This window comes from Nematolebias whitei, chromosome 18, assembly GCF_014905685.2.
Source record: "Nematolebias whitei isolate Nwh7 chromosome 18, NemWhi1, whole genome shotgun sequence".
Lineage (NCBI taxonomy): Eukaryota > Metazoa > Chordata > Actinopteri > Cyprinodontiformes > Rivulidae > Nematolebias > Nematolebias whitei.
Window position 1 is genome coordinate 28989080 of NC_056515.1, and position 15111 is coordinate 29004190.

The following is a 15111-nucleotide window of genomic DNA, read 5'->3' on the forward strand; positions in this document are numbered from 1 at the left end:
TGTCCATCTACCGGTCTGTCTGTCCATCTACCGGTCTGTCTGTCCATTTGTCTATCTACCTCTGTCTGTCTGTCCATCTACTGATCTGTCTGTCTGTCTGTGTGCATTCACTCAAGAATTGAGCAACATGCAAAGTATGAGATAGACTGGTTTAGACAGGTGTGTTTGTACAGCCCATCCCACTGTCAAAGACAGATTTGTGTACCTGGGTGTACCTGGGCGTACCTGGGCGTACCTGAGGCCTCAGCGGTGCAGTTTATGACCAAACTCTTTCTGTTGTCTTCGTTCAACAAGAAAACATGCTTTTAGTAAGAGAACAGATTTAAAGAGGGATCCCATCCGTCCACAGCTGTAACAGGAGCTGCACATTTGGAAGAGACGTGCACGTTGTTTAGTTTTGTGGCATGTATTTTACTGAAATGTTTATTATTGGGTGTTCCACAAGGAGCTGTGAGCTGGTGCTTTGTCCAGGAACAGTCCATTTAAAGATTAAAGTTGCTGATTCAGCTCAGACCTGCAGCAGGAACAGGTTAGAGCAGCTTTACAACAAGCGAGCAGGATTATAATGTGCCATAAGAAGTTATGTCACATTATAGTTGTATATCTCATTACATGTAAAACAGTTATTTCACATTCCAGCTACAACGTGATCACTTACATTTCATCTATTTATCACCTTTAGGGTGTGTTGTGTTGTTTACATTCACAATCTCCACTACAGCCTCTTGTGCTGTCTGAGTCATGTAACTTGCAGAATGTTTCCGTCTCATAAATAGACTGTAATTTGATGGTGTTATGCTTGTTTTTAAAGTAGCCAAAGCGTTCTTATCCTCCATTGGGCAGCTGGAACATACCCCCTTCCTCGGATTGGTTAAGGTGGAGGGGGTGGACTTTATGAGGAAGCTTCATGCTGAATTCTCTCATGAGACTCGTACGCACGCACGTGGAAGTGTTGCAAAATGTACTCTGGTTGAAATAAGCGCCGCACAAATGCATGTATGAACTAAATAAATCGTGCTCTGGTCCCTTTTTAATTATGTTTATCAAGAGTCTTTGGATCGAAATCAAGAACGCACTGAACAGGGCATGGAGCGTTCCCGTTTGTTTCTCGAGGCGTTTCTTGTCGTGGCACGAGTTGAACGGAGCCCTTTGATCTTAATGCTGTTGAAATGTAGATTAGCTGTAAAATAGTTGGTTTTTGAAATTTCATGTTCTTCTGGATCACAGGTGTCTAAAGTGTGGTCCGTGGGCCATTTGCGGCCCTTGGAGTGATTTTGTGCGGCCCACAGCTGCAGCTTGAGGATGGTGTCATTTTGTCCATCAGGCTTAAGAGGTCGTTGCAGAGTTTCTGCAAATTTGTTGGTAATCCTTTTTTATATAATATTTAGGTTTAACAGCAAAATAAATGAAAACCAGTCTTCTCAAAATGAGCAATATTAAACAAAATACAAACCTTTGGCTATAATCTTTTTTTATTTTCACTTCATGCTACAATTTACCAAAAGCCTTTACTGATTTCTACCAGAAAGGAGACTTTTGGATATTGATTCATAAAACGTGGCTAAATATTGAATAATCAAGAAGGAAACTGGACATTTTTAAATGAATACAACATGGTGTCATCCACATACGAGTTGATCAATTTTATCCAACCTTCTATGAGTCTGTTGTAGCGACTGACAGCTGGACGATTTTTCCAGAACTTCCATCAGCTTTTTGGGCCATCCATGGTCCAAAAGGCTGATGGACCCCCTTTTTAAAAGAATACTTACCATATTTTTCAGTTGCTGTTTTTTTTTTTTTTTCATATTTTGGCCAGTCCTGCGACTTATGTACTTTTTTTTTTTCCATATTCATGATGGAATTTTTGACCGATGCTTTAAATGTTCATTCATATTGACATGAACCAGAGTAAACATTACCAACTGCAGCCGCTAGAGGTGCGAGAGGGCCCTCTAGGCTTTAGACAACTACTGGTAGGCTTGCATATATGTTGTTCCTGTACGCTAAGTCCCCGCCACACTCCTGCCAAACATTCACTAAGCAAGTACAGATAAGACAACAGAGTAAAAACGTAACGGAAATAAAATGCCACCAAAAAGAAGATCATATTCTGCTGATTATAAACAGCAGGGCTGCTGACACAGTGGCTGAGTCCAGTTGGGCTTGGATGGATGCTGGCAGTCATCTTTCCGAACTTTTTTTGTTAACCTCTTTCAACCGGCTGCGCGCGGCTGGTGATCCAAATTGGATCGTCCGCTGACGCAATCAAAAGCCCGACACCAACCCAGCCCACCCGTCCAGCACGTTATTTTGGTCGGGCCCGGGTTAGAAATGACAGCTGTATTTCAAAATAAATGCGACTTATACTCCGAAGCGTCTAATATGTTTTTTTCCCTCTTCTTGATGCTTTTTTTGACTGATACGACTGATACTCCGGAGCGACTTATAGTCCGGAAAATATGGTACTCATGTTACACTTTTGTTGCTGAGAACAAACTAAAATGAGCTTTCCAAACACAAGAAAACAACAAACATACACCCAACAAATCAAATAAATGAAATCCTTTTAAAATAAAAAAAAAACGTAAGCTTAGTGTTTGAGGCTTTTAATGTTTTGGATCTGCAACAATTTAAGACCCTTTCTTCACCAAAATTAGTCAACTTTTGTCCTTTCTCTAAAATATTGTTCAAGTTGAGAGTTAAATTCACATTTGTCGCGCACGAGTCCTTTCATCTTGATAAGTTTAGGCGCACGTGAAAACATTTGGACACCCCTGTTTAACAAACTGATAAAGGAAGCAACAAAACGAGATGTTTCAAATATTACTGATGATGATGATTATTTTTTTATTTATTATTTTTTTAAAAGTTATATTGGTCTTGTTTGGTTCTAATGCTAATCTCATCTTGTATTTTTCAGTTCCTGTGTGTCTGAAGCAGAGAAAGAAAGTCCAGGTATGTTTCAGTTAAAATCCCTTCAGGTTTGTAGACGATTTACTGCCCTGATCGGGCAACATGCTTAATTTGAATAGGGAGCAGCTGTGGTGTCGGTGTCAGGATGAACTACGGGTTTTCTTTGCACAACCTGAATGAACCAAGTCTGTGGTGTTCCATGACCGGTCTTATTAGAGTCTCGCATGTCCTCGGCTGGACTGCGCTGGTTTCAACTGGATCCAGTGGGTCTGAAATGTGCACGTCACAGGATGAAGCTTGACGTGTGTGAAGGGTTGATGTTTAGGACATGATTAGGAGTGTCTCTAAATAAAAGTTGTTTTTAAACAAATTTTCTTGGTATCACTCCTACTGGTTGTATGAAGAGTACTGCTATAGTTCATAAGATATATATGGTTCATAAAAAATTTTTTTACAAGTTAAAACCTTCAAGCCAAAATGATGGATATAAGTACTGTTTTAAAATAGAGAAAACTGCCTTTTAAAGTTTTGATTTTCTCCTATCAAATGAGTTTTTCTATTTAAAATCTAATCAATAAAACGGTTAATAATCTCTAACCTGAGAGTCTTGAATTATTTATTCTTCAAGGAACAAAGTCTTTAAAAGAAAAGAAAAATAAGTTTTCCTTTTCACGCCAGAACAAGCTGCTTTAGTTTAATTTTTCTCTTCAGGCGCTGATCACCGTGAGAAGAAATACAAGGCCCATCGTCAGTTTGGGGACAGACGTGGGGGGGTCATCAGTGCTCGCACCTACTTCTACGCAGATGAGGCGAAATGTGACAACCAAATGGAGACGTTCATAAACTGCATTAAAGCCTCAGGTAAAGAGTTTGTCTAAGAAGCAGGTGATTTAATATTATTTATGCAGGAAGTACAATGAAATCACCGCTTAACAAAATAAAACGGTGACGAAGTTGACGAAAAGGTTTAGTCAACTGTGTCTTACTTCCTGTTTTTGAGAGGAGGTCCATTTATATTTACAATTCCTGCCTTAAGAAAATATAAATCAAGTTCTGACATGGCTGCATCAAATTTAAACTTTATTTATTGCAGGTGGAGCTTCCAGTGATGGATTTTCTGCCATAAAATTGACCGCACTTGGTCGCCCACAGTTTCTTGTAAGAATAACTTCTCATATCCAGCTGTCTACTTGCTAACATGAAATATTTGACATATTTTGGCAATTAAAAGAGTTAATCTGTTTATTAACGGATTCATACCGTCATGTGAAAGCTAGAGACATTTTGTTGTCCTGTGTTTGTGCAGCTCCAGTTTTCTGAGGTCCTGGTTAAATGGAGACAGTTCTTTCACTTCTTAGCAGCACTACAAGGAAAATCCGACATGACGGCTCTGGAAAAGAAGCTGGAACTGGAGCAGCTGAAGGTGTGTCAGTCCCATTCATGCTCGCACATGCTCACCAAAAACTGCAGTCTTCAACCCCCTTTCAGCTGATCCGAATATTTATTTGTGCTTTTTATCATTAATTTAGTGTTGCATATTCCTTATAAAGTAATTCTGAACTAAGTACCGGTAAATACTTATGTATAAATAAAGGTTGAATGAATGAATGAATTCACTGAATTTTGTCCTTGCAGGAAAGCTTGGCTCAGATGGGAGTTGGAGACAAAGACGACATTGAGAACTGGTTCACCGGAGAGAAGCTGGGTTTATCTGGGTAAGTTTGATGTGTATTTTATTACAACTTCAAGAAATTTTAGCAGCCTTTTGTTCCAATTTGCACAAATATTTATATATTTTTTGTTTTTGAACAAATCTAATCAGTTCTTTCTTTATTTTCAGAACGATCGACCTGTTGGACTGGAACAGCTTGATAAATGACACAACGAAGATTTCTAATCTGCTCATGGTGCCAAATCTTGAGGTGAGATTATTTTTAGTGAAATGGCTTAACTGGGAGGAGAAAATGTGAACAAATGGGCTGTTTAAACGATACTGACTGCAGCCTGTTGCTCCTCGCACCAAACTGGTATCGAGCCGTCTGTCCGGGCTTACGGTTCCCCGCGGATAGCCGAGCTGAGCAGCATGTCCCCCCCGCCCTCCCCCCAGCAGCTGACCTCCCCTTTCTTTGTTCGCCTGCGTCTTTTCTTGCGCCTCTGCAGATTTTGTAAATGGTGGCGCAACATGGCCGCCGTGTTTGGTGGCGCAACACGGCCGCCGCGTTGCGGGAGGAGCTCGGTTAGCCGCGCGCTGTTCGTGGGCGTTCCTCGCGGTGTTTTTGTGACGGCGGTTCTTCAGGAGAACCTCTGTCTGCACATCTTTTATCATCTGCAGCCAAAACTAGCAGCGCTGCAGCTCAGGGGCGCCTCCGCCGCCTGGGGGCGCTGTTGTCCTGCAGGAGGAAAATAAAAACAAGCGAGGTTCGTGTTTGGTCGGAGCCACCTCCCTCAGGGGGCCCCGATGATCACAGTTTAACCTTCCACACTGGATGTTATTGTTAATAAGTAAAAGGTTTTTTATGTTTTCAGCCTTGCAGCCACACAGAACCAGCACTTTAGGAGCCCCTAATGTTTTTTTCTCTAAACCAGAGTGAAGTCTTGAAGCGCCTCCCTTCAGTTGGTGTGGACACACCTCTGACCTCACCTACAGCCCTCAATGACAACAGATCACCTGCCTGTGTTGAAACACCACATGATGAACTGTAGGAAAACCGGTTTTACTTCAGTGACTCTAAAAGGCTGAAGAACTTATTGTCCTGTTGCATGCTTCATAATCCAGGTAGAACAATCAAACGGGGTTGGGTCAGATCCACTGGATGGATTCTTTAAGGTGTTTTGTCTTTTATCCAAGGGACTTCTTCAGCCTGAGGAGCTTCAACAAAAATGGCTTTCAAACCCCAAAATACATTACAGCAAAGACTGGTCCTTCCCAAAGATCCAGTCCTCCGGCACAAACAGAGTAATATTGTGTATGCTGTTCAGTGTCAGGAGGGTGATCGGTCATACATCGGGGAAACCAAACAGCCACTGGCTAAAAGGATGGACCAGCACAGAAGATCAACACTATCAGCCCAGGACTCTGCGGTCTACACTCATTTCCAGGCCAGCGGTCACTTGTTCAGGGATGAAGATGTTCACATCCTGGAGAGAGAGGAACGATGGTTTGAGAGAGGAGTAAAGGAGGCCATCTTTGTGAAAAGAACCTATCCAACATTAAACAGGGGCGGAGCCTCCATATTCAACTGCCCCCCTCTTACAGTGCTGTTATTGCTAGTATCACTCAGCCCCCTGCGAATAGCAAGCAGCCATCTGGGCACTAACAATCCATCGTTAGGCTGATGGTCCTCCTTAATCATGTGAAGAGTTTGTTCTGGCTGTCAGCAGCAAACTGGTTGATAAACTATGATGAGGTTCTCTTTTGTATGTATTGAAGGTGAGCTGCCCTCTTCTCTCACTGGAAGATCTACACAGTTCCCGCTGCACAGGAAAAGCCCACAACCCCTTAAAGGGCACGTCACCCTGGACACGATCTGTTGCCATCAGGGAAAAGGTGCAGATCAATCAAGACAAGAACAAGCAGATTTAAAAAGTTTTTATCCATCAGCCACTGAACTTAACACTGAACAAGTGCCATAAGGGACAACTTTGTGTAACATCAGTCTGCTTGTGTTGCACATTTGGAGTGTTTAAAATCTGCAATTATTACCTTTTAAATAAAGCCTTTAATTAGGGTTGGCTTGTTATGCTGCCTGCAGCTTAGACTACTAGACGACAAATTGACCTCATTTTCTTAAATGAATTGTTAAAATTGAATATGTTTCATTTGATATTATTTCTATATTAACATGTGATTCTTGACCTGCCATTGTGTATCTGTTCCTCTCAAACCCAACCAGCTGAAGCAGATGGCTGCTTGTCCTTAGTCTGGTTCTGCTAAAGGTTTCTTCCTCATGAGGAAGTTTTTCCTTTCCACTTTCGCCTTCATGCTCGCTCAAGATGAGAGTTCTGTGATGGAGTTAAATTCAAAGCAGTCTGCTCCTCAGATAAATAATGTTAATTGATTATTTTTATATATGAATGTTTCTGTTCAGTGCCCTGAGACGACTTCTGTTGTGTCTTGGCGCTATGTAAATCAATTGAATTGAATTGAATTTACTGTGTAACACAGGAATAGCCTTAAACCTAGAAAAGTTCATATTTTTGCCACAGACATAGTATGACAATGTTGTAGAGCTGTTGACCCTCTAAACATATCTGTAGGTGCGCAATAAACAGACCGTATCAGCCATCAAACAGTAAAAGCAGATGTTAGCAGCAGCATAGAAATCACTTCCACTCCGCGATCGACTTCATCTAATTGTGGGAACAAGTTGGAACTGAACTGATGCCAGAATTGTATCCAATTACCTGAAGGTAATTTCTGAATGTCCTGGCTGCTAACGCTGGAACAGTTTGTTACCTCAGAGAATCCAAAACATGACATTCTTTCAGATGAAACACCATCTGGATTGGCTTTTAGTTGCTCTTTTTTTGCAGAAACTTGAAACTGGTGTTGAAAAAGGCACCAGTTTGTTGGCGTTCTGTTCCCACCAGGCTTTCTCCTGCTTCCTGCCATGTGCTGTTTCATGGGTTAATGTGTTTCATTTGTGTTTAACTGTGTAGACAGGTCAGCTGGAGCCTTTGCAGAGTATATTTACAGCTGAGGAGGAGAGCCAGATGAAGAGAATGCTGCAGAGAGTGGACATTCTGGCAAAGGTGAGGTCACAAAACAGTTTTATGTGGATTCATAAAATATTTATTCGGCATACAGTACATGTATACAGAAATCTAAACTCATGGTTAGTTGTCACCTAGTGGAAAAAAAAGTTATAGTGCTCCTATGTCATGATTTTTTGTTAGCATCAAGTCATTAGGATGAGAAATCATGCTATATGTAGTATGAATGCTGCAAAAATAAACAGTGAATGGAGAGTTGGCTGTTTTTCTTTTTATGTAAAAAAGCAGAGATGCTTTAAGTAGATTTGTTAAAACAAACACTGAAATATTTTTGGTGCCTCAGCATGCAGTGGAGAATGGTGTGAGGCTAATGGTTGATGCTGAGCAGACGTATTTCCAACCGGCCATCAGCCGATTGACCCTGGAGATGCAGAGGAAGTTCAACAAGGAGAAGCCGGTGATTTTCAACACTTACCAGTGTTACCTTAAGGTGAGAGGTCAGATTAGCTTATTATGAACATGGATTGTGTTTCTGATGAGTGATGATGTTTCTGATGCTTCATGTTTGTCTCCAGAGGTAAAAAAAAAAAATATATATATTTTTTTTTAATTAGCATTGGGTTTAATTTTAAATTGCATATTTCTGACTTGTCTCAAAGTTGAAAACATACCGTAGTAGTTAAGAGGTTTTAGGAAACTACTTGTCACATTATCCATCCATCCATCCATCCATCCATCCATCCATCCATCCACACAATTAGAAATAAACAACCATTCACTCTTTCACTCACACCTAGGGACTATTTTTAGAGTTTCTAACATGCATGTTTTTGGCCTGTGGAAACCGGAGTACCCGGAGCAAACCCACACATGCACGGAGAGAACATGCAAACTCCACCCTAAAAAGGCCCCAGGCTGGGAGGTGATCTTGCAACCTGAGAGGCGACAGCTCTAAACCACCGCTTCACCGTGCTGCCCTCTAGTTCAAGATAATGGTCAATTCAAATGAGGCAATTATGCTTCTCATTAAATAGGATACTTTTATTATTAATTAAAACCTAACCTCTTATCAAAAATTATGTTTTAGGTTAGCTGGCAGATTTTGTGGTAAAGTGTCAGTTTTTTTTTATTTTTATTTTTTATACATATATATATATATATATATATATACACATTTTTGCCATTGATGTTGTTTAGGAAGCCTATGACAACCTGACTCTGGATGTTGAGCTCTCACGACGGGAAGGCTGGTACTTTGGAGCCAAACTCGTCCGAGGAGCTTACATGTACCAGGAGAGAGCCAGGGCAAAGGAGATAGGCTACGAAGACCCGATAAACCCAGACTATGAAGCAACTAACAGGATGTATCACAAGTAAGCCTTGGGTTTTTGTCCAGAACCTTTTGTTTGACAACTGGGAGACCATTTAAATCCCAACCCTCTGCCTTCTGTTGCTCGTTCAGATGTTTGGAGTATGTGCTGGAGGAGATCGAACACAACAGGAAAGCAAATATTATGGTTGCAACTCACAATGAGGACACGGTGAAGTTCACCCTTGAAAAGTAAGTTTTGCCTCAGTCCTGAAAATAAATTACAGACTTGGGTAAATGTTATCAAATGCAGATTTTGTTCTTATTCATAAAGGATTAAATCCTGTAGTTGTAGTAAACACATGATGTGGAGCAAGGTTTTTCTTCTTTAGTCCAGATTGAGGTTGTGACATCAGTAGTAAAATACTACACTCATTTCATTGTGCAACAGCTTTTAATGCTTGTTTTTCCCTTTTTTTTTTTTCCCCAGAATGAACGAAATGGACCTTTCCCCCATGGAGAATAAAGTTTACTTTGGACAGCTGCTCGGCATGTGTGACCAGATCAGCTTCCCGCTAGGTAAGTTGCACTAAAAACAAACGGTACATTACGAAATCACGCCGTTCTTAACGTCACAAACTCGGATGACCGACGCAGCTCCGCTGAAACACGAACTGTGCCGCGGTCAGTTTTTCTGCACTCAGGCGGTCACTGACCTGAGAATTAGCTTGTTCAGTTTGTGGATGTGTTGAGAGCAAACAGGTTCTCGGTGTCCTTTAACAGATCGCGATCAAACTGTACATCACGTTAGCTCGGGACCGAAAGTACGAAGTTGGTCTGAGCAAATCTCAGGTTCACTCGTGATGGTTGACAGTGTCCTTGTTGTGCAAAACAACCAACAACTGCTGCATTCTGACATTTTCTTCTCTAAAACTTTGTCACTTTTTCAGACATTTATAAAGTTGTTTGGTGCAGGAGGTCAGTTCCATTTTAAATGAAAAGATTAAATCAGGAAATCCTAAACTCAAAACTCAGTCTTTGTGTTGACTCATAACAAACAGATTAACAAAGAACCAGTTTTAAAATGGACCTGTAGGCACTTTGTTACCTGCAGCTTGTCACAAAGAAACAATTTGTTCTAATTTCTTTAGCTGAATCTTTTCACACCAGAACTGCTGACCTTGCATTACCCCATAACACCACCAGAGGGAGCCATTTTCATTTCCATCCATGGATTTAAATTCATTCAACCACCTAAATTTAAATTTATGATGGTTAATATGTTCGAGGACTTATTTACAAGAGAGACCTGTTAATAATAATATATGTTTAGCTGGATAAGATGGATAAGACAACAAGAGGGCATGGTATTCTCTGTCCCATCCACTGCTTTAATCTGTGATGCCATGGAGGAGCAAAGATGGCCACCAAAGAAGGCAACAGCTCACAGCTGACAAAACTATTTGATTAACAGCAAGCCCAACTGGATCTGTGCCACAAATTATTTTTAATCCATAATTAATGTTGATTTCATTCAACAATCATGTAAACGGTTGATATGTAAGGGTATTGTTTAAGTAATCATGATATAAAGTAGATCTGAAGTCAGTCACATAAACACACGCACAACTCGAACTACGTATAAAGTGTATTGTATAACAGTATCAGAAAGAAGTATATTTATTATTGTTTACTTGTTACTTGGAAAGTGTTCACTGAGTACCAGGTGATTCTTCGTAGGATGAGACTTGTCTTTATTGATATTGTTTAACCATCTTCTCCTGACCTAGAATAGTCAAATATATAATAATATTTTACACTTCTTAAAGATGACATAAATCGGAGGCAATGCCAGATTGTACTATTTAATAATTTGCGCTAAATTGTATAATAATTTAAATGCAGACAACTTTGTTTATCCCCAAAGGGCAAATCAGTTTGAGTTTCCAGATTCCCACCCTTCCACACATACATATGTTCATATATTATTTCAGCACGGTGCTACACTGTCGAACAATATCTGCTATGAGCCAATTCAATAATGAAGAGCGATTACATCGGCTTTATAGGCTAATTTTCATTTTAAACGGTTACATTATTAGCTTCAGTTATGGTCAGATCACTATTTGCATTGAGGAAAATAAGATCAAATCTGCTTACTTGTGAAATGAGACATGTTTTACTTTTTCTCTTTGGTTGGTACAGCCGTAGCACACACAGCTTTGTGGCATTTTTACATTCTTTTAATATACATTATATAGCTTATATACGTACATTCTAATATTATAGTAATATCATCATGAATTTTTTTTTTTTACATAATCAGCATAGGTCTGTCACAATAAACAATAAAATAAATTAATCGCATAATACATGAAAATTATCAACCTCATTTTCATTTATCGGCTTTATCGTTTCTTCGTGTCTCTATCTTTCTACTGAAGACACTGGATGACTAAAAGCTCAACTCCAGTGCTCTTCACTGACCCCTCCCTTTCTCTTTAAAATCAGTTTTAACCGTTCAAAATCGTGTTTTTGGATCATTAAAAGCAGCTAACCTGAGAAGCTAAGCTAACAGACTGACCTCGAGGAAAAAAACCTCCGTCTTGCTTCAAAATTCACGGTTGAAACCCGTGCCTTTGTGTAAAAAATGGTTTTTCTCTGCAAAAAGAAGCTGAGAACTTCTTTACTGTTTTTATTTATTTATTATTATTAAAAGTTTTGTGTGAAAAATGCTATGCTAAAGAGCGCAAACCACACCGAGCGTCCACCATTTTGAGAACCGAAAAAATGAACAAGAGACAGTCCATGTCACGTCAAGGGGCCTCCCTCCCAATTTTCTTAGAGACCCGTTGCTCACTCCCTCACTATCCATCCTTCAGTTCAAACAGTCTTGTACTGCCATCCAGTGGTCACAAAAAGGTACTGCACTCAAAACTAATTAACCAACATTTCTTCAATTTGACAATAATTACTAATTATTGTCAAATTTTCAAACAATATTATCGTTATCGCAATAATTTCTGAGACAATTAATCGCCCAGCAAAATTTGTTCTCGTGACGGGCCTAAATCAGCATTTACTGTTCGCCGTTTTGACAATATATAGAACAATGTTGGGTCCAGACGCTTGCCCTCTCTGGTTATGGATCCCGTCCCTCCAGTGAATCACGTCACGTGACCACCGCACCCTCTACTTGTCTTATTGTTTAATGCTATGCTCCCAGCTTATTCACCTTCAACTGTGATTAAAAACTTTTTTTGAGTGGTTTAAACAGTCTTGAACTATGAAACGTATTATGGTTAATTAAAAAAGTTACACCAGTTTAAAAATGAAAAAGAGGTCAAATTGACCCCTTTAGTGTTTCTAGTGTCAAAAATAACTGGCAGTAGTCGGACATACAAAAACTGTATTTTAGCACCAACAAGGCGATTCACAGAGCATTTAGCTGAAAGCTGTTCGTACAATCATTATTCAGCTGAAAGAAGAAGCTTCCCTCACTTTTTACTTAGTCCTTTACTTTTTAATGTTCCTTTTATTTCTAAAACACTCCACAATATTATATATGAATGTATTGTTGTGTATTTTTTCCTTTATTTAATTTTAACAGTTTCAAATAAACTGATGAAACAAACGATATTTCTGAATATTTATTCTATTTTCACTGTTCTTCATTTTACGATTAGTGTAAAAAACCTGTTTGTTAGAGGTCAGTCAGCCTCTATAACAGTCAGTGTTTAGTAAATTTACCCCCAAGTTAATTACTTCTGAACGTGTTTCAATGTACAATAATATTCTTTTAAGTTCTGTTCACACGGTGTTTCCTGTCATGCACGCCACGGAGATAAAATCTGTATTTACGATGACGACGGTGAGGTGGTTTGAAACTTCTTTGTCCGTCTTTGTGTTTGGAACAGGTCAGGCAGGTTTTCCAGTTTACAAGTACGTTCCCTACGGTCCCGTCAATGAAGTCATCCCCTATCTGTCTCGACGTGCGCTGGAAAACCGAGGCTTCATGAAAGGATCTCGGAGGGAGCGCAGCCTGCTGTGGAAGGAGCTGCGGCGCAGGCTTGTGGGCGGTCAGATTTTCTACAAACCCGTTTACTGATCAGCCAAACGTCACAACATACTGACTACACGTTTGTAATCATTCCACTTGGCTCAGCGTGCTGCTAGTTCCTTTTTGTTGTGGAGGGATAAAGACTTTCTTTAGAGCTGCATTGAATCATATTTCACTTTGAAGTGTTTCTGCATTATTTGTCTGTTCAAAGAGATTGTTTTGCCTTTAGAAATTGATGGGTTAAAGCACTGTTATAATGGAAAGCAGCATAAAGTGGCTCCATTCTGTCCAAATCATCAGTCTGTTTAGTTTTGGATTGAACTTTGTAATCCCTATATCCAAAACAAAACATGAGACTGAACTCTACTTATCCCTGATCAGTTTTGCAAAATGCACAAAAAGTTTATTTCTTTGAGGAACACGAAAAGGCTTTTTATGCCTCTATTTTCTATTAAAGTGTTTTGTGTATGTAATGGTCTTACTTGTACTTAAAAAATGTAATGTTCTTTTGAAATGAAATACTTTTTTGTTATGGATGCACGATATTGGATTTTTGGCCGATATGTTAAAACTTATTTGGCCGATGACCGATACTGATATTTTTCCCCCTAGACTTATTTACAGAGACTAGTTTTTAGACACAGCTTTCTCTGCTGTGGTATTAAAATCTGGTACTATATTATTCTGCATGGTTTTATGTCAATTTGGCCTACTACCAAATGCAGATGCCAAAAGGGGGCTGAAAATGATGCAACACTTCAACTTGGATTATGTTTAAAGTCTATATATTATTGTAAAATATTTAACTTTATCGCTAATATCGTCCGATACCGTGCCGATAACGTGCATCCCTACTTTTTGTGTTCATCTGTCTCAAGTAGTCATTTCAAAGTGCCTTATATTTTAAAACCAGCTTATCAGGAAGCAATTAAACCTTTAAAACCTGGTTTTTATTACCGTAGACCACTCCACGAGGCTTTAAGCTTGTTGAATTTGTATGTTTATTGTAGATTTTAAGAGTGACTGTTATGTGTTGTTTGATAAAAAGAACAGTTCTGCGATTTAAATTTTTTCTTTAAACACTTTCATTTAGACATCTAGTAGATTTAAACTTATCGTTTGTGTGTTTTGACAACAAAAAGTTAAAAGAGCGACTCGGTGTGATTTGTCACTGTTCGCATGCTTAAATGACTTCTTCCAGGTGCTCCCACCTTTTAAATTTCTGTGAAGTGTTCAACCAGTCCCGGCTGTCGAACAAAACGGCAGTTCAAGGAATTGAACTGGGAACTATAAAGCACCCTATTGTTCTGAAGGTAACGTGAAACAACTGCAGCCGTTTTCTTGGAACAAGAATGCCGACTTTCATAAGCTGCACGTGAAATGGAGACGGCGTTTGGAGATGTTTTTATTGATTTTTATTTTACAAAGAATAGTTACCAGATTATTTCAAGCGCTCTATATTCAGGTGTCATGTCCTCTGGTTGTGACAGACTGAAGAAGTCCCATGTTTTTGAGTTATTTAGAAGTTGTAGTGTTTAAAAAAAAAAGTACATTTAATGCTATAATTGTATAACTATATTTAAAGATTTTTTTTGGTACTATAAAAAAAGACCTTTATTAATGTAGTATTAAAATGAGATTTATTTTTTTAAAAAGTAAGTTTTGATGAACTGTGTGCTTTGTTGTTCATTTTGCACATGTATGAGAATGCAGGTATGATTGACTCAATAAAATATAATTGTAATGAATAAACCAACATTGTTCATTAAGTCGTGATGCAAGTCCAGCCTCTTGATGCTTTCTGCATTTGACACATGCACCGTATTTTTTGCCCTATAAGTCACCTTTTTTTTTGCATAATTTGCATGCCCTACGCTGAAGCGACATATTTATGGATTTTTTCCCATATTTATAAATTAATTTTTGGCTGAGATATGACCGTTTTCATTCATTCTGACTGAAAATATTGAACACTACCATTTTCAGCCGCTAGATGGCACTTGAGTGGTATGGCATGCCGTTGTATCATGTAATCGGTAAAAGTGACTATTAATGACACAGTCTGCTTGCCATAGCGTGACACTGTCTGCCTGGAGCAACCTTGAAATTAGCT

The 15111-nt window shown here is 39.2% G+C and overlaps 1 protein-coding gene across 1 annotated transcript in view; it reads left to right on the top strand.

Moving 5' to 3' along the window:
• Nucleotides 1–13229, top strand: part of prodha (proline dehydrogenase (oxidase) 1a) — a 14369-nt gene extending 1140 nt beyond the window's left edge. The window contains exons 3-14 of the mRNA XM_037692455.1: nt 2924–2958; nt 3628–3777; nt 4010–4074; nt 4223–4339; nt 4552–4631; nt 4757–4838; nt 7576–7668; nt 7973–8119; nt 8827–9002; nt 9092–9190; nt 9429–9517; nt 12856–13229. Of these exons, the coding sequence (XP_037548383.1) occupies nt 2924–2958; nt 3628–3777; nt 4010–4074; nt 4223–4339; nt 4552–4631; nt 4757–4838; nt 7576–7668; nt 7973–8119; nt 8827–9002; nt 9092–9190; nt 9429–9517; nt 12856–13046 (1324 nt within the window). The 3' untranslated portion in view covers nt 13047–13229. The remainder of the gene's footprint in view (nt 1–2923; nt 2959–3627; nt 3778–4009; nt 4075–4222; nt 4340–4551; nt 4632–4756; nt 4839–7575; nt 7669–7972; nt 8120–8826; nt 9003–9091; nt 9191–9428; nt 9518–12855) is intronic.
• Nucleotides 13230–15111: the final 1882 nt, after the last annotated feature.